The following is a 25,888-nucleotide window of genomic DNA, read 5'->3' on the forward strand; positions in this document are numbered from 1 at the left end:
TTAAATTTGGCTATCAATAATAATTAATGATTATTTGGGATAATTATTAATTATGATAAATAATATGATCCAATTTGCATTAGATCACCTCGGGGCACCACCCTTGAAGAAGGGAAAAAGATAGCAATTTTACTAAATCAGTCTCATAAAAACGTACTGAACTGTTTATAACTCTGGTTAATAATTAACTTAATAACTACAACCAAATTCACCATAACAGCTAGTAATGGTTGAAGGATTTTGGAGTTCTTGACAGTGTAGAGGTTGGCAACATTCACTCATGTACAATATTAAATAGACAGCAAGAAGGTTCAAGATCTTTTATTTAACACAAAATGGAAACACACAATCTAACTAACATGTACTATACCAGTGTGTGTGTGTGTGTGTGTGTGTGTGTGTGTGTGTGTGTGTGTGTGTGCGAGTGCCTGGCAGAACAAAGGAACAATGGCGGTCAATGATATCACATGTGGGTGTGATATGCTCTAGCCTCCAGGAATGTGTGTGTCTGTGAGTATGTATGTGTGTGTGACGTGGTGCCAGGTTATAGAAGATGGTTAGTTGCATGCAGAGACCCTGAGTCTGTGTGAAGCATAATTCAACTAATGTCGAATTAGCCGTCTAGGAAAGCAAACTACCAATAACTTGACTCGAGGTCACCATAACACCAAAACATTGAACAAACACATCAATTGAACACATTACATCAACCAGAGTTTAAAGTCCTGTGCTTAGCCGTGCTATGGTTTGCTATCTAAGCCCAGTTCAACGTTACCAGTCTTTGAGGAGAAGGTGCTGGTGGTTGCAGGAGAAAGTTGGGGCTCCAAGGTTGAACAAGCTGCTCTTGCTGTGCAAGGTTTGATGAAAGTCGGCAGAGGAGAAAACTGGTCGCTCCTTTACTTTGTAAGGATAGCAGCTCGGTGCTAACCTGCTTGGTGTTCCTTAGATCCTCAGATTGGCAGGACCTCGTGTCGCTGCAGTGAGGAGAAGTTCTTTGGGCCTGCTGCCCATGCAGCTTGCAGCTCTCCACAGCTTGTTGGGCCCAGAAGAAGGGATCTAGAAGGCAGGCAGCCCCGTGGGGGGAGGTGGAGAGGAGCCCTTGAAGATCCAAAGTTAAAGGAGTAGAGCGCGTTGAGTGAGAGAGAGAACATTGAATGCTCTGGGGTTTTGACGACCTGATCAGCAGGGGGTCTGTCACCCTGACCAATAGTAGCTCAAACCTGAATTCTGCACCTAGGTGTGAAGAATGGGGAATTCTGGGACACTGAGTTCATTTCAGAGTCCATTTTGAAATCCACAATGAATGACTTCATCTGTGGGTCCCAACAATTGGATTGTTTGGGTTTGTTTCAATGTGACTCTCTTTTTTTCCTCTAGTTTTGGGCCCTCCTTTGTGTCACCATTTCTAATATAATTGCTAAACAGCAGTTAATGATTTTTCTTGTTCATATCATTCATAATTTCAGAGATATTTAATGTTTTCCAGCCATGTGTCCCCATTCAAGCAGATGGACAGAATGCAAGCATTTTCCAAAATCTACAAACTCGTTCACGATTCCAGATAGGAACTTCAAACTTATATCATATTATGTATTATACATCTTTCAAATCCCATTAAAATGTTTCAAAACATGAGACTTTCTTTGAAGCAGAGTCATATCTTAATTGTAATGGAAGTCAGTTAGAAATCTCTTCAAACCCACTCATTTCCCAAATCTTCTCACTCCTTCATACATTCACAGAGAAATTCCATTCAAACTTTTAAATGTTCACACAGATTAGATTAGACTTTCTCATATCAATTCAACTTTTTCATAGCATATGTACTTTTAGCACAGTCTCAGTTCTCACTCTAAAACACTTCATAACCCTTGTCTACAACTTGCTCTTATTGCCACAATCTTCCCTTCACCTAAACTGAAACACCTGCTTGTAGGACGAATTGTGCCTGTCACAACAATATGACTCTGGCAGCAATCAGACCAAAACTTTTTGCCTAGTGGGCGTTTAAATGACAGGATTGTGACCAACTGCTGCCTCAAGTCCCACTAAACTGACAGGGAAGATATCTAGAGGCAGGCAGCACAGCCACGTTTCTGAACCGCTCCACCAGCTACATTTTTGACAATAAACACAAAAATCTATTGACAGTGTGGTCAGTAGACTCTTATGTGATCAGTTAAGTGACAGCAGTTACTGACTTTCAGGGAGAAGCATAATAATTTGAGGTGAGCCTCATATCATTCTTGTACTAATCAAGCATGATATGGGCAGAATTCAGAGGTACAGACCTACAACATACATCATTTAATGTAGAACCGCTTACAGACTGTAAAGGACAGCAGAGCCCACTGTCTGTCGGTGGGATCGTTTTGTAAGCTAAATCAAATAACTGAACACTTAGCCGCCATAGCCTATAATTAATTAGTTAAACTTCAATCTTACTGTGTGCTCCTCAAATCAACACTGCAACACTTGAGGATCATAATGGACAAACTGTTTGGAAGCCTGAGGCTATAATGGCTGCTTCCTCTCTAAGCTTTTCAGCTCATTCTTTACTTTCTGACATTTTCATCTGATGTTGCTGTTGTTGATGCACGTCTCTAGATTGTTAACAGAACAGAGGGCCAGCAAGCCTTCTTTGTAACTTTTCAAAAGAAATCAACCAAATTAAATATATGGTGGACAGACTAGACTAACCCAAACCTAAACCCAAGACCTAAACATTGTTTTTTTTATTTGTAATAAATACTGTTGTGGCCCGCAACCCTCACGGAAAAAGCGGAAAAGAAAACGGAACGGAACGGAACTGTTGTGGCTACGTGTGACTGGAGAGTGTACGCAACATGTGACCATTAAATGGTGAAAATTGCTTCTGTGCCTGCCTGAACTAGGGATGTCCTGATCTGATCTGGGCATTTTTCTGCTGATTGGAATCAGCATTTTTGAACGTGGACCCAAGCCTGATTTTTTTTTTTTTACGTCAGAGCACAATTTGTGGCAGAAAGCAGACACGCGCGTAGTGTTACTCTGGTAAACCTGTGGATAAAGTGTCTGCAGTGTGGAAATAACTTAAATTAGAAAGCGAAAGCAGTCCAACGGCGACATGTAACATCTGCTATACGGCCGCTTCACGGAGCTGCATTTAATACTCCTCAGTTGATACGGCTTATAAAACAAACACTCAAAGAATACAATGTGTTCAATCAAGAGTACAGGCAAGGACACCGAAGCAACAAACAGTCGCGGATACTTTCAAAAGTTAAGAGAAATATCCTCAGCGACATGTCCACAAATATTACAGAGAGGGTCTTTAAATTAATCTCTCTAGATAACCAGCTCATCTCCATGGTAGAGGATCAGGGTTTTCTTCGTCATCTGGGGCCAGTTGTTCAAAGGTAATCTGATCTGATTTTGGTTATCGGATTGGATCAAATCTTGAAAATGGGTTGTTCAAAAGGGAAAGAAGGATTCTGAAATTGGATTAGATCACGGAATCCAATCCTAGTTTGAATCTGGATCAAACCTTCAGTTTGTGTTGTTCAAAACGTTTCAGTAAGATTTGGATAACTTTGATCCAAAAAAACAGGATTATCCTGATCCCAACAGTAGGTAGGACTTCAAGGTTCAGGAAGAAAATGTAGTAAAACTTTAAAATTGGTCAAATAATACATTTGTATCATTTAGTGTATAATACTTTTACTTATATTTTGCACTTGACTTGTTTTAACTGTTACAGTGATAAAGTAGATAAAGTAGACACAGGCTACCAATTAAGCCTTTCAGTATAGTAAAGTGAAAATAAAATGAAAATAAAAATGATCTTGTCCCCCCAAACAGATTTTAATGACAAACAAAAATAATATATTACATTTTTCTGTCATTCATCACTGTATATTAATTTCAAAGAAACAATCATCAGAGATGAAACTGTCAAAAATAATTTCTAACAATGGCATCCCTGACTACACGTCCAGTCAGTCCCTCATTCTGACAGAACGCCAGAGGTTGGTCTGGTTCTTCGACAGGCTCAGGTGCATCATAAACATCATTATGGAGGGGGACATTGCACCTGGTAGCGATGTTGTGCAGGACAATACACACAAGTATTATGTTGCATGCTCTCTGTGGCTCCACTCACAAGTAGTTAAGGCATGCAAAGCGTCTCTTCAGAACTCCATTCAAACGCTCAATTGCACATCTTGTTTTACAATGAGCAGTGTTGAAGCGTGCCTGCGCAGGTGTGGTTGCTGCAAGAAAAGGAGTCATCAGCCATGGTAGAAGTGGATAGGCTCTGTCTCCTAATATTATGCCATACGATCGGTTGGTTTAGAGCAGTGGTTCCCAACCTGGGGGCCGCGCCCCCCCTAAGGGGGCGCCAGAGATCACGGGGGGGCGCACAACTTTGTCTGTTCTGAGGTTGTGAGGTTAAAGTTATATTTGTGCAACCCTCTGAGGTCAATTGACGCGCCGTTACGTCAAAATCACGTGACCTATTCAAGATGACGTAGCAGCAAGACGGAGCCTCATTGAGTCTCGGTCCGACTTATGTGTTGGAGCAGCCTTCAAGCTGTGTACCAGTTTTTAAATTGTGTTGATAGGCCAAGTAAAACCGGACTTATGATAAATAATGTACGGCACGCTTGCTGCGCGTTTGGTGCGCGTTTGGTGGAGGAAGAGACGATCAACATGGACTTCTCTCACAAAAGTGTCGGCAAGCAGGAAAAGTTTGCGAGCAAAAAAACACGTTCCTATTGGTGGAAAATGGCACCACACCAGCCAATCACAAAATTACATGGCAAGACACGTGATTTGGTTGCTGGAGGATAGGAGGAAGTTGTGGAGGGACCGACAGTGACGGTGAGAGAGTTGAGAGATGTATGTCAAAATGAAAAAATAACTGTACAGTCACACATGTGAAGTTGTGCTGAAAATAATGACACCAAACAAGGCAAGGTAAATCGTTTTTAAGGTGAAATATAATGGTAAAATCAAAAATAGTCAAAATGGCCAATTATACCCTGGACTGCATAAAATCCCAGTAACACACCCAATCAAAACTCTCTATAATCCAAATTGAAACATATTTCTTGGTCCACATTTAAATTCATTAAGCTATTTATTACCAACACCCCTATGAGGTAGGCCTATTCTGTTCTCTGGTGGGCCTATTCTGGTCGTGTGTGTGTGTGTGTGTGTGTGTTTGTGTGTGATAGACCTGATGACACAAAAAGGAAGAAAAATGTATCTACACTACTCACAATAAGTTAGGGATATTGTTATTTACATGAGTGTTTTTCCTATTTGGTCTGAATTTTAATGAAATAAGTAAAAGTTCCCTTTGATATTACTAATAATGAATGAGAAGAAACACCATTTTCATTAGTTTAATATTTATTACCCCCAAAATTTTGACAATAACAAGGATAGCCCCAAATAACAAAAATTGACAATGTCAGTATCGGGTGTTTCCACCATTTGCCGCAATGACAGCTTGACAGCAACGTCTCATGCTCCTCACTAGCCTCATGATGTTGTTCTGAGGCAATGCGTTCCACTCCTCCACAAGTGCTACACACAGTTCTGCCAGGTCACGTGGGGGTGGGGTACGATCATCCAGTCTCTGCTTCAGCTGGTCCCAGACGTGCTCTATGGGGTTCAGGTCAGGGAACATTGCTGGCCATACCATATGAGGCACTCCGACTTCCTGAAGTTGAGCTGTGACAATTCTGGCACGTTGTGGTGGAGCATTATCATCCATGAACAGAAAGTTGGGGGTGTGTTGGCAGAATTGGGGGATGATGATGGGTTCTATGATGTCTCTGAGGTAAGAACGTGCAGTGACTGAGCCATCTACAATAACCAAATCTGTTTTGCGCTGACTGGTGATGCCTGCCCAGACTGTTCCACCTCCTCCACCAAAGGGAACCCTGGGGACCATGTTGACCTCGGCGTATCGCTCACCTCGCCTTCTCCAGCAACGCTGACGACCATCATTTCTGTGCAAGGTGACCCTCCACTCATCAGTGAACAGGACGGTAGACCACTGCTGCATTGTCCAGGTCACATGGTCTTGTGCCCACTGCAAACGTTCACGGCGGTGTCTTGGTGTCAGTGGAGTCACCTGCAACGGTCGTCTGGCATTCAAGCCAAAGCTGTGGAGTCGGTTTTGAATGGTTTGTCTGGAAACCCTAGTACCCCTCACATCTCGTAACTGGGCCTGCAGCTGTGTGGCAGTTGCATAACGATGTCTGAGTGCATAGGTCCTTAGGTACTGGTCATCGTTGCGGTCTGTCACTCGTGGGGCTCCACTCCTGGGTCTGTCACGAACTCTGCCAGTAGTTCTGTGTCTTGATGCAAGTCTGCTGATGACACTTTGAGACACACCAAGTTCACGAGCAACATCTGACTGCCTGCCACCGACCCAAAGGCGCGCTATGGCCAGGTGGCGCTGCTTGTCCGTTAAGTGACGTTGTGTGTTCATGGCTGTTTGAATGATGAACTTGGAATGACTTACTGACAATACCAGCTTTTTATACCCACGGAATGTTGACATTGATGCCACATTGAAAAGGGTTGTCTTTTGGTATTGGCCCCAATATGTAAGGCACACTGTACACAGTGAGACCATTACGTGGAAAACACAAAAAAATTAGGTGTGTCTATCACCCCAATACAATTGCCTCCCTATCCCAAAACTCTCTGAAGTGAAACAAACACCGTATGTATGAAATCCACTGAGTCTCTCACAATATCCCTAACTTTTTGTGAGTAGTGTATATACATTGTAAAACTAGGAGAATATAGCTGTTGTTTATTTTTGCAAATAAAAGTTTTGTAATTAACCACTTTATTCTTTTAGTGTATGAGGGTTGGGGGGGCCTGGCTTGTCTTGGACACAGGCAAGGGGGCTTCAAGGAAAAAAGGTTGGGAACCACTGGTTTAGAGCACTGGTAATCCGGATTTGGTAATCTTGAAAACTGTGTATCTGGATCAAGGTGATCCAATCCAATGTTGCTTTGAAAAACCGGCATAAAAGTAAAACAGATTATCTGATCCTGGATAGCACAAAATGGGATTTCCAAATCCGGATCATTTTGATCCAGAATAAATGTTTTGAACAACTGACCCCTGGAGTTTTTGAATCCCCGGTATGCCCTACCATCTCTGTATTACATTTACTCCACTGTATGCGCACTAGTTTGGTGGGTCTCATACAGCAGAGCATGTAAAACAGACAGTCGAGGAGATGCTGAACGCTGTGAAATAGACGAGCAACGTGTCCACATCATTTTATGTGACAACGTAAAGAATATGTAAAAGCAATGGATGATATGGAGGCACCAAGTGTGTGCTGCGTCTCACACACTTCAGCTGGCTGTACACGAGGGTCTGCTGTCACAGTGCAGTGTCACACACTCACCTGCTAACACAAGGAAGGTGGAGGCCAATGTTGCATTAGCATATGCAGAATAAGAAAGAGCCATATGAAAGTATATACTTTGTTTCAACAAAATAAAAAAACCTATTAAGGAAGGCTTGCATACAGGTACTTTGTTTCTTAATGCAGCTGTATTATCCAGGAAAATATAAGTTAAAGGCGCCATATGTAAGAATGTGGCCAAAAACGGTTACTACACTCAAATTCCACCCCCTCCCCTCCAGACTCGAGGAGTGGTTGGCGTATCCTCCGTCAGCCTACTTTTCCTTCCTCAGTAGAAAGGGTATCAGATGATGGCCCTCCAATACTTGACAGTGATGGAGTTGCTAAGATTTTTTTTCCCCAGTCTGTGCCTCTTACTGGGGGTGGAGATGCTTGGACCCATGTAGCTAAAGAGATGAGCGTTTTATCATAAATGAGTGGCTCTAAGACACACAATTCTGTTCTCTCAGTAAAGATCAAGATGTATTATTATTTATGGTAACGTTAGCTGTGACTAGGGATGGACATATCAGATGGAATAACGTTATGCATGATATTTGACAGAACTGTCCTTCATTTTTGCCTCCCCTTTTATAACATTATATAGTTTATGGTGATATACATGCAAAGACCTAAAGACGACTCGAATTTGGCTAAGTATTTCGTTTTGTCCAGCCGCTGCTGGCAAACGCGGCGACAGCGGCTGGACATCGAGTGGACAGTGGCTGGACAGCAGCACGCTGGAGACCGGATGCCCGTACCAGGACAGTGCTAATGCTGCTAGCGTTAGCTGTGCTGCTAACGTTTGTTTCTATGATCGAAATTAATAACGTTATTACTCGATAGTTCTAAGTATTCGAAATGTCGATCCCCGTCAAGCTATGATGCTAACTTAGTTAGCCAAGCTTAACTTACCTGTCTAGGAGAAGAGTAGCCAATTCTGCATCCGTTTTCACATTCCTCTCAGCTTTCAACTGTCTCCACCGTTCAAATGCATCTCCTATATAGACCCTCGCTTTGCCTCGAATTTTATCTTGGCATTTTTGTGATTCATAACGAGTTCTTTTAGATTTCGTTGCCTCCGCCATTGTAGCTCAGTCGTTACTGGCAACCTGTGGTTGCTCGGCAGCTGAGACTCTACTGACTGCAATGATTTGTACATGGCGGTGGGTGGCGCCACGTGCCAAAACATGATTTAAAAACATCAACATGTTTTGCAGGCTGCAAAAGATTTTTTTTAATGTGAATTATTAATAACATTATTCATGAGTCTCTGTGACATATTAGGATGATTTTACGGCCAGTTGCTTTAGATGTCTTACATATTGTACCTTTAAGTATCAGTATTGGATTGGGACTCGGTATTGGCAGATACTAAATATCAAAGGACTCGGATCAGGATCGGGGTAAAACAAACCTGATCGGGACATCCCTAGCCTGAACTACTGTAGGCTCAATGAACATAGTGGCCAGAGCCAGAATCATCTAATGGTGCACAGAGTTTTGGTTTGTTGAAAAAGAGCAAGACAGCAGCTCTGCAGCTCTGCAGGTCTGCAGGTCTGGAGTCTGTCCATGACTTCTGACTGTCTCTCTGAATCATACAGAGATGTACAGGAAAGGCAGGTATGTATTGTCTGTAGCACTATGTTGCCAGACCATATCTCAGCGAGGATTGTTGGTCATCAGGAGTTCCACACCATCGGTGCAAGCTAAAGTTACACTGTACAACTGATCCTGAAACAAAGATCTGGGCCCGTATTCACAAAGACTTTTAGGAGTACTCCTAAATGGGACTAAAAGTTTGTAGGAGTCGTTTCTTAAAAGTAATTCACAAAGCCACTGAGACCTACTTTTACTTATGAAAACAGTGAACTCCTAAACTAGAAGTAACTCTCTGTTGCTATGGATGACGTCATTTTATAAGGACGCACTTAGAAGCGGTGACAACGGTGATTGGTTGTTGAGTGACAGGGCAGCCCATTGAAAAGTCATTTAGGCTGCGCAATGCATGGAGGGAAAATAAGGAAGTTGCCTACAAGCCGGTGACAAAGCCGAGATACTGGATAAAGAAATGTATTTATGAGGAGAATTAAGTGCCCCCCCCCCCCCCCAAACAAAAACGCTTCGGACAAAAATGACAAATTAGAAGATTGTGATGAAAAACGTGAATTGCTCGAAAGGCTGCGTCAAACCACTCTCCATTAAAATTCGGGAATCGTGTGTTGATCCGGGCCATTTCGCAACAATGTCCAATATATTGTAACATGCGTCAAAGACAATTTGTGTATAGATGGAATGCAACTTTTTCCTGTTGACAAAAGCCCTATTCTTACGGGACTAGTATAACCCGGGGACCTCCAGTAATTTGTAATAACTGCAGAGGTCGTCTGTGATCTTAATCCCGTGCGAATCTGCCATGTCCGTAATTTGTAAAGTAAAAATTCCACCGTGAATTACCTCCCATATTTCACCAAACACAGAGGTCATGTGATAATATTAGTCCCGTGCGAATCAGCATCTCTGTGATTTGGGGTCGTTTTTTGTTTTACTTAAGGTTCTTTGTGTTTTCCACCTGTTTTCTGCCTTTTTCCCGGTCGAGAATTATGGAGGCTGCGTTAGGAATTTTAAATAAAAGTTTTGACAGCATTTTGGGTGCAAATTCAGGAGGCTCATCAGAAGAGCGAAATCTGGAAAGATGATTAGATGGATTACGTGCATGGCAGCATGCGGGAAGGAACATTTTTCCAATCTTTCAACAGGCTCACCAGTTATTATATTAAAAATATCCATATCTAACTGTTGTGCTGCTCCAACAAGGGCTCTGGTGCGATCGACCCGGGGGATAATGTCAGTAAATTCAAGTTAAAACACAGACTTCGCTTATCCTGTGTGATTCCGTCAGACGTGGTGGGATCATTTCTAAATCACTTGAGGTCTCCAGGTAATACTAGTCCCGTGCGAAGAGCTGCATTTTCCCCGTAGCCAAATGAGTGTTGCCAAACATTTTAACTTTGGCGTTATTGGATTGTTTCAGTTGATTGTGAACGTTATTGCGTCTCTCACCAACTCAACCACAACTTCAATCCCTTCACGGTCCATCCGACATCGTTTTAATAATTCCCTGTCATTTAGCGTCTCCAAAACATTCGGCTGTGACCAGGTCTTAGTGAGTTAGGAGTCCTCTGGACTACTTCTAAGGTCTCCCAGACTTAGGTGCTACTTTTAGGCCTAAAATGTAAAATTGTGAATAACTCTTATGTTCAAAAATTAGGAGTCCTAAAGTTACAACTGACACGCCCATTATTTTTAGGAGTTGCTCCTAAATTCGCCTGTTAGGAGCTACTTTTAGCCTTAAGATCCTTTGTGAATACGGGCCCAGATCTTTTCACAGCTGTCCAAACACCACGAGTCTGTCTGCTGAGATTTTTCCACAAGGTCACACACGAGTGCAGAGAGCAAGTCTATTTGCTAAACTAAACATGCAACCATACAGACAGTTTCTGGTTCCAGTTGGCCTTGATCCTTCTCCAACAGTTCTGTTTGCTCTCTAACAAATTACACTCCAAGACTAAAGATACTCCTCTTCCCTCTATGCTGATCTTGGCGCAGCTCCCTTTTAATCAATTAATCTCTCATGCTATTGGCAAAATGTAAAGCAGGCAAGTTGGACGTTTACTAAAGTTTCTGTCCCACTGACAGTTTGTGGACAAACAGCGGCATTAACAAGTGACATTTATGAAAAGTTATGGGACAAATCCATTAGTTTGACTGCTTGATGAAGCACAGACTGGACCGACATGGTACAGCAAGCATTTTCCACAGGGGTATTAATGACACATTTGAGGTTTCTGAAGACCGATGCAAGGCCTATCACTGGTAAGGATATATTTCAGCAGTTGTGTGGTGCGATCGAGCGAGCTGGTTTGCCATGGAACAGACTGGTAGGCTATACCATGCTTGACACAGCAGCTGTGTTTGTGTAGGGACTGGATAGACCATAGCAACGGGCCAGGAAGCACATACTCACATAGTACCCCTTACAATCCCTCCCAGGGATCATGGTCATAGGCCCGACAACACGCCCAGTCTGGTTTAACAGTTCTCCCTGTCATAAGCCCTGCTTTCCCTTCCTGAGCCTTCAGTTGGTCTGCCAGAATTTCCTTTCAGCTGACCGAAAGTTCTTCTCCATAGCCTCCCTGAACTCCTCTCACATGTTTTTGCTTCAGCAACTGGTGAGGCTGCAGCTCGTCTGGCATCCCAGTACTTGTCTGCTGCTGCCATCCAAGCCCAAAAGGCCTCCTTTTTCAGCTTGACAGCCATCCTCAACACTGGTGTCCACCAAGTTTTTATGCACCACCCTTCTGACCACAGCTCCTAGCAGCTGCCTCCACAGTATAGGCTTTGAACTGGCCCGAGTGGTGATAGCGAGGCACTGTAGCTTTTAGCGTGCCGCAGGAGAGGATGGAATGTGACTGTTTTCTTTTTTACTGTAACAAAGTGAACTATTCTGTAAACGTATACACACAAGCCCCACGTGAAACCAGTTGCAATGGTTTATCTATCCACCAGGAGGAGCAGTGATGATGGAAGCTGAAGCGTTTCACTGTCTGAAATCAGCTGTTCTTACTGTATCATAGGTATACTCAAACACTGGTTTGACATGCGTGAGTTTGATTCCCACACAGATCATATGTAATGATTATTAGTAGGGATGTCCCGATCAGGTTTTTTTTTACCCCGATCCTGATACCAAGTCCCAATCCGATAGTTAGGCCTAACTAATATTTTCCTAGATAATACAGCTGCATTAAAGTGAAACTCTCGCCAAAAAGCAACAGAGGCTTTATTTGTGATTGAATATGAGTCAAACCTTTGTGTAAATGCATAATTACGACGAAAGAGGCACTTTTAAGATTTACCGTATTTGCGTTTTCGGGCAAGCTAGTAGAAGGTCCACCATTACTCTCCTGCCTGTTAGGTCGCACTCGGGGATCGACATTTTTTGCCTTGACAGCGGCGCGCCGGAGATCCAGCTTCAAGGTTCAAAAACCTTCTTTACAGTAAACTGTGTACACAAACAATGTTCTCCGTGCTCGTGTTCATGTGTTTCACGTTGTGTCGAGCCTTCTTAGTGTTTTAAAAATAGCAATTTTGATGCTGGCATAAAAGTGCCCCAGCAACGAAACTACGGTAAATCTTACAAGTGCCTCTTTCGTCATAATTATGATTTTACATGAAGGTTTGACTCATGTTCAATCACAAATAAAGCCTCGCTTGCTTATTGGCGAGAGTTTCACTTTAAGAAAAAGTATCTGCATCCAAGCCTTCCTTAATAGGTTTTTTATTGAAACAAAGTATATACTTTCATATGGCTCTTTCTTATTCTGCATATGCTAATGCAACATTGGCCTCCACCTTCCTTGTGTTAGCAGGTGAGTGTGTGATGCTGCAGTGTGACAGCAGACCCTTGTATACAGCCAGCTGAAGTGTGTGAGACCAGTAGTGTAACATCATGATGATAGGCCCTGGTGCAAATATTGCAAGCACACGCTCTTGTGCACTGCACGCACGCAAACACACACGCTTGAATACATTCGCACAGCCACTGGAGAGAACTGCTATTGCAGGGGTGGACTGGCCATCGGGAGTACCAGGATTTTTTCACACTGGGCCGGACAATAATGGGCCGATGGACATTTATTTATTTATTTTTTCTGCTGCATCTTGCCTTGGTAACTATGATAACTCTCCCGGCCTGGGGAGAGAGACATGCATCGGCTCGGCCCACAGTGCTCAGCTGCAGACACAGCAGAGAGGTGACGATTGGCCCAGTGGCTTGTCTGTCTAAAGAATACCTGGCCCAATGGTCCTATGAGAAGCTACAGAGCCCCGGGAGTCCCACCCACACATGTTCTAGACCCCCCTCATCCAATCACCTTCATTTGTTTTCTTCTTTCATGGGCCCCTGACGGCGTCTGGGCCCTGGTGCAGCTGCACCACAGATACTTACGCCACTGTGTGAGACGCAGCCCACGCTTGGTACCTCCATATCATGCACTGCTTCATATTCATATTCCTTACATTGTCACGTAAAATGACATGGATGCGTTGCCTGCCTATTTCACAGCATTCAGCATCTCCTCGGTTTCCTGTTTTACATGCTTTGCTGTATGAGACCCACCAAACCAGTGTGCATACCGGCATGCTGTAACCTGAAAGTGGAGTAACTGTGATGTAATGCCAAGATGGTAAGACATACCGGGGATTCAAAGCTCCAGGTGACGAAGAAAACTGATCCTCTACCACGGAGATGAGCTGGTTATCCAGAGCGATTCATTCAGTTACCCTCTCTGTAATATTTTTGGCCATGTCGCGGCTATTTCTCTGTCCTTTTGAAAGTATCCGCGAGTGTTTGCCTGTATAACTCGAATGAACTCATTGTATAACTTTGTGTTTTTTGTTTTTTATGTTTTTAGTATTAAATGCAGCTCTTTTAATACCCCTCTGCGCAGTGATCGTATTGCAGATGTTACATGTCGCAGTTGGACTGCTTTCGCTTTCTAATTTAACTAATTTCCACACTGCAGACACTTTATCCACATGTTTACCAGAGTAACATTATGCACACGTCTGTGTTCTGCCACAAATTGTGCTCTAAAGTACAAAATAATCGGGTTTGGGTCCACGTTTAAAATTGCCGATCCCGATCAGTGAAACAATGCTCATATTGATCCTGCAGATCGGCTCGGGACATCCCTAATTATTAGGCTACCATATGATCAGGTCATCAATATTATGCTTGTTGTTTTTCAACAGTACTACATGAAAGGGAAAGTAATATGGCCGAGGATCTGAGGAACGAGTGGCTGACTTTATCTTCATTGGTATTGGGACAAACTATAATAGTGTAAGAGCCATTTTCTTGTTTGTAAATCTAGTTATATAAATGTAATTGCGCATGCTGTTAGATTACTGCTAGACCATGCTGTCAGGTGCGTGCTTTTTTGCTCCAGTGAAAATGTTATTTTTGAAAGGGTTTAATGCCATCAAATATGGACTGAAAATTGAATATTCTAATAAAACATGTTTTATTAGATTTTGGAAATTATAACATCAATCTTTTTTCAATATATAACATTACATGCCGCCTGTATCTACTGTTTCTCTGTCTAATGAAGCCAGGGTTATGGTCTGAAGTGATCTTCTGCTGTGATTGATCTGCTCAGATGGCAGGCGAGGAAGGTGACTTGTAGCCGGTGAAGTACAGCCAAGAAAGTCACTTGTCTGTCTGATCAAGTGTCTCCTGTGGGAATCTGAGATCTCTGCACAAACTTCCCTCTCCACTCTATCCTACTGTGTCTCTGCATGTTGGTGCACACTTTATTCAGCTACATTAATATTCCATAGTATGATGTGGGGGAAAGGTGAGTTTGTTGCCTCTTTAATCAAACACTCCAGTCTAATCTTTAAACGTGATGAAGAGAAAATGGTTACTCAGTGTCAGTAAATACGACAACATCCTTTTAGATTAATCAAACAGCTCCCCTTATCCTGATAATGTTCACCAAGCCTCCTATTCATCTATAACCCTGCACTTCCTACATTGTCCATCCATCCAGCCTGCCAGCTGTACCTGCTTATGTCAGAGAGGGATGCATCTAACTTTGGGTGAAAGGTCAATCAGAAGGTTGACATACAGATTGAGGGTAATTCTCAATTTCCTGACATGACATTTCCTTGCTCTTCAGTCCTCGCTTCATTCACATTTGTTCTGGCTCGCAAGATGGCAGACCATCCCAAAGCTCTTAAATGTTCTCCAAAGAGCAAGGAGCGAGGAGGGATCTCTGAGTGTTTGACAGCAGTCTTTATGAAATTCTTTTTACCAGCTGACACTCCCCCTTATTGGACATCTATTATTTATCAGACGCTGCAGCTGATTGGACTGATCTCATACATCACAACATCACTGGAATTCCTTCTGAAATAGAGCAGAGATAGATAACAGATTAAACTCAAGTGCATTACTTAAGTTATATTTTGTTTGTTTTCTGATTCACAATCTATTTAACTGTAGGTCTTGTCATTTACTGCAAACATTTCTCTTTTCATTTCAACCCAATGAATCCAGATACAGACCCACACTGTCCATCTCTCAATTCTTTCTGAGTTCATTACCTCGGCTGTGGCTCTGAGTCCCAAGTCCAATGGCTCCTACTGAAGATGGAATTTTAAAACAGCTCACAAATATATAGTTTCACTTTTTAAAAAAGACTCAATAATTGCCAAAAAGCAAACACTACTCAAACAAGAGAAAGTGCATTTGTGGGGGAATATTTTGGTGCGCTAGTGAACATGTGGGGCAGCAGGATGGTGTGTGTAACTACAACCTAAAATCAGGTCTGGACCGCTCATTGTTGCATTTTTTGGCTTTAACATATCATTATGAAGTAAATGTTATTGTTGAATGAAACAACTGTAGAATAACGACACCATCTGTGTTTAGACTGGTTCCCTATATACTTAACTTTCACAATGGTGTTATCTGCCACTGTGCAAAAAAAATAAAAAAAGGACGGCTGACTAGTGATCCAGTCCGACTGGCTCCATTATAGACTAACTGTAACTAATTATAACTACATTTTGTTGGTAGTTGGTACCCAGAGAAACATGGAAGTTGTTGTTGTTGCGACAGCAGCGCCAACAACACCACTTAATGCTGGGGCGATAGAAGCTGTCTGTTTCCACTTTAAGGGTTCTTGCATGAGGCCCATTGTGTGCTTTTAATTGCTAAACTAGTGTGAACACCACAAAAAAGGAAATTAAATAGTCAAAACAGCCCAAAGTCAAAACTACCAAACTTTTCTGCTTCAATTGTATTATTTCAGTTTCAGATAATTCTCCAACCATCTGAACGACATGTCTGTCGACTTTAATCAAGACTTTGTTATGTTTTGCTTTAGGTGGCAAGGTGGCATTCTAATGACCTTAATTCAGCTCTAACTCAGCTTAATGCTTTTCTGTCTGATTGCCTGAGGTCAAACAGACTGCAAACGGGGAAAAAAGGAAAACATTTAGGAAAAAAGATATATACTTAATCTTCAGGAAGTTGTATGGTGTAATGACTCTAGTATTTATGCTAAAAACTGGTTTTAATCTTGATTATGGCTGTGGAAAAGCTGATCTTGCAAAATATCCAAACTTACAAACAGAACCCGTGTTAGGTCAAAGTCACAAACAAACCATCGGAGTGAGGAGATTACATGTAAGTTATGACATTAACAGTGTCACTCAACCCTTTCATAATGTCACTCCAGTCTACAAATCAGTATCACCCAAACTCACAGAGCTACTCACCCTCCAAGGAGCTGTCTCTGCAGAACCAAGAGACAACAGAACAGCACAAACCAACATCATTCACTGATAAAATAGAAAACAAAAGAATACACCAGTCCAGGGCGAGCATTTCATTAGGACTGCAGCCTTTGCATTACTGTCAACAAACTGTAATCATGTGTGGTACACTCAAAAGGTGCAATGTCATTTTTTTAAGTCTTTACTTTTCACTATTTGTAAAAACAAAACACTTAAGTCTAAGAACCAAAATGATTCTTTCCACTATCTATGGGATAGAAAGCCCTAGTTCATGAGGAAAAATACGAGCAGAACTATAAGCGTAGGTGGTGTTGTTCACTTGGACAAAAGGGTAATGTTCATTTAAGATGTGGTGAAACTGACAATGACCTAAAGGAGATGTACCATACAAATGACACAAGGCATGAACAGTAAATTAAGTGATGGACATTCATACAAAAAGAACACTCACTCTCAATCACAAGGGATAGTTTCATATATATGTTTTATGTTTTTGAGATCTTGTAATAATATATAATATAAAGGAGGAAAAAGAGATAAATGCCTTGGCTCATTTCTTCATTCCTCTCAACTTTCACCTGTGTTTTCTTTTTGTAACACTGTCTAATGTACATATAATAAAATTACTGCCATGTACTCTCAATTTAGGCCAATCAGAAGAAATAGATACGTTCATGGAGGATGATGCAACAGGACAACAGTTTGGAAAGAGTTGTAACAAAAATAGCTTTATTGGCAACCGTGCCACCTTTAAGTGCAAAACACAAAATATTTCAGATATCCAGTGCATAGTGAAGCTCCCGCTGATGTCACACCTTCCATGCGTGTAGGCCTGCGTCCCGCTCCACCATCCACCGGTCTACGTTCTGGCTCGCCATCAGAATCCACTCATAAAAAAAAGCCGACCGGAGTTTTCACTCGACAAAAATCAATATCCACACGGTCAGGTTCAGCAAGAAAAACCCCTCTTCCTTACACGGAAGTTCTCCAAACTGATAACTCGAACTAAATTGTAGTCTTTTTTTTTTTTTCAAATATTTTTTTTTGGCCTTTTATGGCTTTATTGACAGTACAGCTGAAGATATGACAGGAAACAGGGAGAGAGAGAGAGACGGGGAGCGACAAGCAGCAAAGGGACCCAGGCCGGGAGTCGAACCCGGGTCTGCTGCAGAGCCTCAGCACATGGGACGCCCGCTCCACCAACTGAGCCAAACAGCGCCCCAAAATTGTAGTCTTAACAACTTTACAGACAGTATTAACTTTATCAACCTCGCTCGTTTCTCGTGTGGTGCTCTAGTCTGCATCGGTGCATGGAAAAGACAGAGAACAGAGAAAAACAAGAAAACTAAAGGCGCTGCGTCCCTGCATGCTTAACTTTACAGATGTAGCATCTGACCAGTCTCAGGTGTAGAAGTAAAGTCAAGAGCTTGCGTAACAACTTGGTCTAAACTGTTCAGAATAGAGTGCATAACAAAGGCTAAAGGGTTCCCTAGTGATTTATATGTCAATATTTCAGGCTCAGCTCTCTGTCTTGTTGACCTTCTGACCTCTGACCCTTTCATTTCTTCCTGAGTGATTGATTCAGAATCATCTTCACTCACTCTCAACTCATCTCTTCCTTTTTCTTCCACTCTGGATTCCTCTTCCATGATCAGGTGAGTTTTATCATCATCTTTTTCCTCCTCCACATTTCCTCCACCAGTTTCAGTTGTGTTTCCTTACACAGATTCATCTTGGACTGCTTCACTTTCGACTCCTGGATAGTCCTCAACAGGTAAGTCTTTTTCAACAGGTACATTTCTCTCAGCAGGTGAGTCTCCTTCCACAGGTGACTCTCTTTCCACAGGCGAGTCTCTTTCCACAGGTGAGTCTCTTTCATTTTTCACAAGAGTACTGTCTCCTAGGCCTCTCATGGGATGAAACCCGTCAGCCTCTGGGTTGAGACTTGACCCATCAGCGCTCAGCTTTGTCATTTCCTCCAGATAAGTCAACTCTTGAGTAAGGGATTTCATGGACAATGGTTACTGCCTGGAATGTGGCATTCTCTTCAGCAGTTTGTGGGTAGCAGTAATCTACTTCCTCTTTACTTTCCCATTTCTGCTCTGATTCAACAGCCTCTTGAGGCATTTCACTTGCCTGGGAAGTTGGAACTTTGCCCCTCTCTTCTGTTTCTTGCCCGAACTCATTTTGAATAGAGGATGCTAGAAATCCACAGGGTAGCAACAAGTCTCTATGAAGTGTCCTCTCTGGACCTTCTGAGTTCACTGGACCAACAACATAGACTGGAGAATCGTCAATGGGCTTGACGATTTTGTAGACTGTGCTACTCCATCTGTCTGCTATCTTGTGTTTACCTCTGAAAGAGACATTTTTGACAAGGACATGGTCTCCTTTCCCGAGGATGGACTCTCTGACTTTGAGATCATATCTCTGCTTGTTTCGCTGAGCAGTTTCTCACTGTGTTCAATAGCAAGCTTGTAGTTTTTTTGCAGCTTTACCTTCAGTTTTTTCACATAATCTTAATGTGTGACTTTATTGCGTCCTACTGGATTAAGTCAGAATGCCACGTCGATGGGGATGTTTGGCTGTCTCCCAAACATCAACTGGTAAGGAGAGAACACAATAGTGTCATTTTTGGTTACATTGCATGCATGAACCAGAGGATGTACATGATCACGCCAATTGACTTTGTCCTCTTCTTAGAGAGTTCCTAACATCTCCAGGAGTGTCCTATTGAACCTCTCGACAGGATTACAGAGAGGGTGGTAAGGGGTTGTTCTGGTCTTTCTTATTCCCAACAGCTGACAAAGGTCTTTGATAAGAGCAGACTCAAAATCCCAACCTTGGTCACTGTGAAGACGTTCAGGTAGACCATAGTGGACAAAGAAACTGTTTCAAAAAGTCTTGGCTACTGCCTTGGCTCTTTGATCAGCAGTGGGTACAGCGACGGCATATTTGGTTAAGTGGTCGGTTATGACCAAGATGTTCTTTGTCCCACGTCCATCAGGTTCCAAAAACAAGTAATCCATGCATACAAGTTCAAGTGGTCGACTTGTTTGGATGTATACAAGGCGGGCGTTTTTTTCAGCCTTGGCCTTGCGGCGGACACACCTCTCACAGGTCCTGACTTTCCTGTCAACATCCATAGACATTCTTGGCCAATAGAAACGTGTGTGGACAAGGTCCAATGTCCTGTCCGAGCAGAACCAGCTGAAAGAATGGCTCACCCTGGTTCATGCGTTTCCTGTACAGGACGTCATTGTCTAGTACGAGTTGGTCAAACACTCGAAGCATACGTTGAACTTCTCGATCTTCTTGTTGACGAAGACAATGGCAAGACACTCTACTGTGACAGATGAGTGGCTGTCCTCTGGGACAACCGTGTAGCTTGTGTCTCTGACAAATAGCTTTGAAAGTTTCTGTGGGGAAACTGAGCTCATCCCCTTTGTGCACAAACTTGGAAATGAACTGTCTAACTCTGTCGTCCTCAACTTGAGCACTTTGATTAGTTTCAGCTGGATCATGTGGCCGTCTGGATAATCCGTCAGCATCAGCATTATGTTTGCCAGCTTTGTACTGTATACTGAAGTTGAAATTGGACAAGGCAGCGAGCCACCTGTGTCCTGTAGCGTGGAGCATGGCTGATGTCAAAACATAAGTCAGAGGATTGTTATCCATCATAACCGTGAACTCTGCACCGTAAAGGTAACCGAAAAATTTGTCAGTGACAGCCTATTTTAGAACAAAAAATTCAAGTTTTTGAGTGGGGTAACGCCACTCACAGTTCGACAACCCTGGACTTGCATAGGCAATTACTCTCATCTCAGCATCTTGTTCCTGATAAAGAGCTGTCCCGAGCCCATGCAGGCTTGCATCAGTTTGCAAGACATATGGCTTACTGGGATTGGCGAAGCCAAGCACCAGGGCAGTTGTCAACTTTTCAATGAGTGCTTTGAATGCATCCTCACAATCTGAGGTCCATCGCTCATTGAAGGGCCGTTTTAGATCAGAGTTTGAGAAGCAATTTGATCTTGGAGACTTCTTCTGAGGTGGAAGGTAACCAGCAGTCAAGGCGTTGAGTGGTTTGGCAATTTTTGCATAACCCTTAACGAACCTCCTGTAATATCCAGTGAATCCTAAGGATTTAAGCTCACTGATGTTGGTTGGACAGGGCCAAGTCGTCAGAGGGGAAATTTTTCCTGGGTCAGTCTCTACTCCAGGGGTACTCAATTGGCAGACTCCGGTCCAGATCCGGACCCAAACGCAATGAAATTCGGGCCGAGATAAAAATCAATATTCCCATTTTTTTCATAGTGATCCAAGCGAGATTTAATTGGCGTGTGATTTCTGGATGTGTTTCCAATCACGTATCTACACTGTGCCCAATCCAAATGCCCTATCAGCTGTTGTTTAACATCACTATGACAACTCACTGTGGCCGTGACTCGTGAGTGCTTTTTTTTTTTCTTCCGCGGGTGCTTTTTTCCTCCGCAGTCACTGTGGTACTCCTCCGCAGTTAACAAGCACAGTTAAGTTAGTTTTAAGATGGATATTTGACAGACTGCTCTTCTTCGCTCGAATATCCAACTTAAAACTAACTTCACCGCGGTCACACAGGTCATCATTACCTACAACAATGCGGTCAGATTTGCGAACGGTACCTGTTTCTTCAGTAAAGTAAAAACCTTGGCGTGCTCTAAACAAAAAGCGAAAGGTGGATTCCGAAAATCTTGAATTTAAGACAGAGTGGACAGACAAATAAGCATTTGTGCTGCCAGCGGGGAGCACGAAACCAATGTGTTTAATCTGCAATGAGACAGTTGCCCTTCTCAAAAGTGGAAACGTAAAACGTCATTATGAAACAAAGCATAGCCACTTCGAGCAGAATTACCCACAACACTCCGAGGTAAGGACCAGAAAAATCAGCCAAATGCAAGCATCATACCAAGCAACACGCACTATGATAGTCAAGTCAGCCATACAACAGGAGTGTGGAACTGAAGCCTCACTGCGAGTGGCCTGGGTCTTGGGAAAGCACAAAAAACCATTCACTAACACGGAAATCGTGAAGGAGTGCATGAATGAAGTAGCAATCGCTCTGTTTGAGGGGAACTCAAAAAGATGACATCATACAAAAAATAAATCAAATACCCCTCTCTGATCCACTGCAGTAAGACGAACTGAAATCCTTGCTGATGATTTATTGGACCAAATGAAATCTGCTGTTAAAAAGGCTAAATGCATTTCATTGGCTTTGGATGAATCCACAGACAACACAGATAATGCCCAACTTCTGGTGTTTGTCAGATTTTTTGATGAAGAGAAGGGGGAATTCTTTGAAGATGTCACAGATCTCACAGACCTTCATGGGCATACAAGAGGGGATGACATTTATGAAGCAGTGATGGAGATGTTGAGAGACCAAGAGATAGACCTGAAGTATGTTGTTTCCATTGCTACTGATGGAGCCCCAGGTATGACTGGGAGAGAGAGAGGATTAGTGTCCCGCTTAAAGGTTCATCACCCTGACCTCATAGCATGCCACTGTGTCATTCATCAGATGGTTTTGTGTGCCAGCCTTGGAAAGGAGTACTCAGAAATCATGACAACAGTACCGTATTGACCCGCATATAGGACGACCCTGATTATAAGACGACCCCTCTTTTCAAGACTTCAGAAAAAGACTCTGATAACCAAAATTCGTTTCTCAATAACAAACTCACATACACTCCTGTCAGTCTCTTGGAAGCGGCCGCTTAGAGGACCACGATAATCTTTTCTCTTACTGTTAGCGTTTTCAGACGATCTTTTTGGACCCGCCATCTTCGGACGTTACACTCCGTAACTCCATATTTCTTGGCTGGCTGACAGTTGTTTGGCGCCTCCGCTGCACTGATCTCCATTATCTTAAAATCAGCATCATAGCTCCGCCTCAGATGTCTGTTAACTTGCCCCACTTTTGATCCACTTTGCTCCGTAAAATCACCGCGTCTCTCCATTTTTCATCTCCTGTCACTTCTTCTCCGCTGTGATTGACAGATAACCGCAGCCACAGTGTCAGTGACGTCTCTACAATAAGTTGGCGCCCTCTGCTGTTGAGGTCGCGTAGCGACCCAGACAACTATCAGCATGTGTCAACGGTTAGACCCCGATTATAAGACGACCCCACTGTTTCCACATAATTTTCATCCAAAAAAACCTCGTCTTATATTCGAGTCAATACGGTAATAAGACTCGTCAATTTTTTGAGGGCATCATCTGCTCTGCAGCATCGCTTGCTGCGCACATTCCTCACAGAGGTTAGTGCAGAATTTGATGATTTGCTTTACACAACAATGTCAGGTGGCTCAGTAAAGGCAAAGTACTGGAGCGATTTTGGATACTACGAAAAGACCTTGAAACGTTTCTGTTGAATCAGAAGAGTCCAAAAGCAAAACCATTTCTGGAATTCCTGCAAAACAAGGAAAAAATGGAAATCGCTGCATTTCTATCAGACATTACTTGCCACCTCAATGATCTGAATTTGCAACTTCAGGGCAAAAATAACACAGTGTGTAACCTCATGTCAGCTATCCGTGCTTTTCAAAGGAAACTGGAAATATTCAAAAGTGACATACAGGAGGAGGGCCTGCTTCACTTCCCAAAACTGAAAAGTCAAGCTTCAGGAACACAGCACCACATTTATGTGGAATTCCTGGACAAATTGATTGAACATTTTGAAACCCGGTTTGGAGATTTCCCTCTGGGAAAACAGGTCTTACTGTGTATTGAAAATCCATTCCCGATGAAAAATGTCACAGAATTCTCGACTGAAGCCCTGAAGGTCTGCCCATGAGCTAGTGCTGCTTCTCTTCAATCAGAGCTGATTGAGCTTCAGGAAAACCTTGCACTGCAGGAATCTCTTTGTGACCCTGCCACCTTTTGGACAAAGATGGTCCCTGCAGCAGGTGTCCCCGTCTTGCAGAAAATGGCCCTGAACATTCTCACCATCTTCCCTTCAACATACTCTTATGAGTCAGCCCTTTCAACGATGACTACGGTGAAGAACAAATACAGGAGTACACTCACTAATGAAAACTTACACCAGTGTCTACGCCTGGCGCTCACACCTTTTGTGCCCAAGTTTAAAGAACTGGTGGCACAAAAAAAGTGTCACTTTTCACACTGATGTGGACAGAACACATCGTTCTTTGTGCATAGTTCAAATGTTCTTTGTTGATTTACTGCCTATTTTTGTTCGGAGTTCTGATTTTGGAATAACACCGTCACTGTTCTGGACCCTGGTCAGATTGGAAATTTGGTGAGTGGACCTTTTGAGTTTCTAATTGAACTCCCTGCTCTACTCCATTTTCTGAGACAACATGACCCAAAGATTTTACTGACTTTTTGAAGAAATGGCACTTCTCAGGCGACAGCTTGAGGCCAAACTCCTTCAATCTCTTTAAGACATGCATGAGGCGACGTTCATGTTCCTCAAGTGTGTCAGCGATCACAATGAGGTCATCAAGAAACACTAAGACTTCTTTGAGGTTGATTGAGCCCATGCATTTCTCCATAACTTGTTGGAAAGTTGAGGGGGCGTTCGTGACCCCCAGGGGCATCCTGTCAAACTCCCAGAAGCCCACAGGTGTGACAAAAGCCGTCTTGTGCTTTTCCACTTCATCTACCTCCACCTGATAGTAGCCCGATTTCAAATCAGTAACGGAAAACCATTTGGACCCTGTGAGAGCGGCAAAGGTTTCCTCTATCTTGGGCAAAGCGTAAGCATCATTTATGGTCTAATTGTTCAACTTTCTGTAGTCGACACATAAGCGAATGGCGCCATCCTTCTTCTTAACAACAACTATTGGCACGGCGAAAGGGCTTTCTGATTCTCTTATGATACCTGCATCTAACAGTTCTTTAAGATGTAGCCTCACAGCTTCATAATCTGATAGTTGAATGGGCCTCGCTCTCTGCTTAAAGGATGTTGGATCTGAGAGACGGATCTTATGTTTGACTGCAGTAGTATGACAATGGTTGAGGTCGCCTCTTGCAAAAACTTCAGGGATGGAATTAAGTGTTTTCGTGATCCGCTCTTTCCATTCCTCTGAAAGTGGAGAATCAGCGAAATCAAAGGTTACTTGGTTGGTGTGGTCTATAGAACCCGTAGTTGTACTCTCAGCTGTACAGATGGGGGTTTGTGACACCTGAGTCTCTTCAGCTTTGTCTGATGAGGTGGACAGGGGAGAGAGAGAGTGAGGGATGGAAAGCTCTGCTATGCTGTGGTTTGTGGAAACTGTTATGTTGTGTGCTGTCTCGTTCTTAAGCAGAATGGGAACTTTGAAGAATGTTTGCTGAGGGCTTGACATGATATAGCTACAAAAAGATAGACCACTGGGTAGACTAGATTGAGCGGATGGCTCTACTAAGAGAGGGTCCCCCTTGATCGTGGGTACCTTTCTTACATAACCATTCAACACCCTCTTCTCACCAGTGGGGAGCACAATGGCTTCCTTAAATTTTGACTTGCAGACAACTGACTCACTCCATCTCTCTTCACAGCAGTGCTGAGCAGCACCTGAAGCCTCTGCAGCTACTCTCACCAGAGTTTTGGTGTGTTTAAAAAACCTGGCGAAGATTTCATCCCCATCTTCCACCAGACCATATGCAGAGTCCAACAGCTTCACATATTTTCTAGGATGAGCAGAGGAGCCTAGTTGTCTGACAACAGTGGAGGCTGGAGGAAGCAGACTCTCCAATATTTTCCTGCACTGAACATCCACAAGGGCTCCATCTTTGAACATCAAATCTACATGGAAACACCATGTTTCAAAGTCAGCTTCTCCAGGAGGTTTTGGCACTTCGCCTGAAAAAGGACACTTGGATGGGCTCTGAGATGTTGAAGCGTTATTTTTAATCACATGCTCAACCACAATGCACTGCACATCAGTTGGGTTTAGCTCATCATTTCCTAGTTCCAAGGGATTCATTTTTTTCATCTTCTTGCGTAATACAAGTTGAGCCACTTCCTTATCTGTTTGGTATGAAGTGGAGAGGAGGTGAGTTTCGACAGGTCAGTCTTCCTGGTCTTGGATCCACGTATAAGGGGTG

At 42.9% G+C, this 25,888-nt stretch overlaps 1 protein-coding gene across 6 annotated transcripts in view; it reads right to left on the reverse strand.

Annotated features, from left to right (window-relative positions):
- ano10a (anoctamin 10a) overlaps positions 1-25,888 on the reverse strand; it is a 134,757-nt gene that overhangs the window by 6,907 nt on the left and 101,962 nt on the right. The window contains exons 15-17 of one of the 6 annotated variants that reach the window (XM_030395031.1): positions 16,778-16,794; positions 15,599-15,637; positions 14,493-15,401 (exon numbers count right to left, since the gene is read on the reverse strand). The exons of 3 other annotated variants lie outside the window; for them this stretch is intronic. In XM_030395031.1, the coding sequence (XP_030250891.1) occupies positions 15,344-15,401; positions 15,599-15,637; positions 16,778-16,794 (114 nt within the window). In that variant the 3' untranslated portion in view covers positions 14,493-15,343. Of the gene's footprint in view, positions 1-14,492; positions 15,402-15,598; positions 15,638-16,777; positions 16,795-25,888 lie in introns of those variants that run through there. 2 more of the 6 variants (XM_030395027.1, XM_030395028.1) reach the window with 2 other exon arrangements.

The sequence above is a fragment of the Sparus aurata genome, chromosome 17 (assembly GCF_900880675.1).
Source record: "Sparus aurata chromosome 17, fSpaAur1.1, whole genome shotgun sequence".
NCBI classification, from domain to species: Eukaryota; Metazoa; Chordata; class Actinopteri; order Spariformes; family Sparidae; genus Sparus; species Sparus aurata.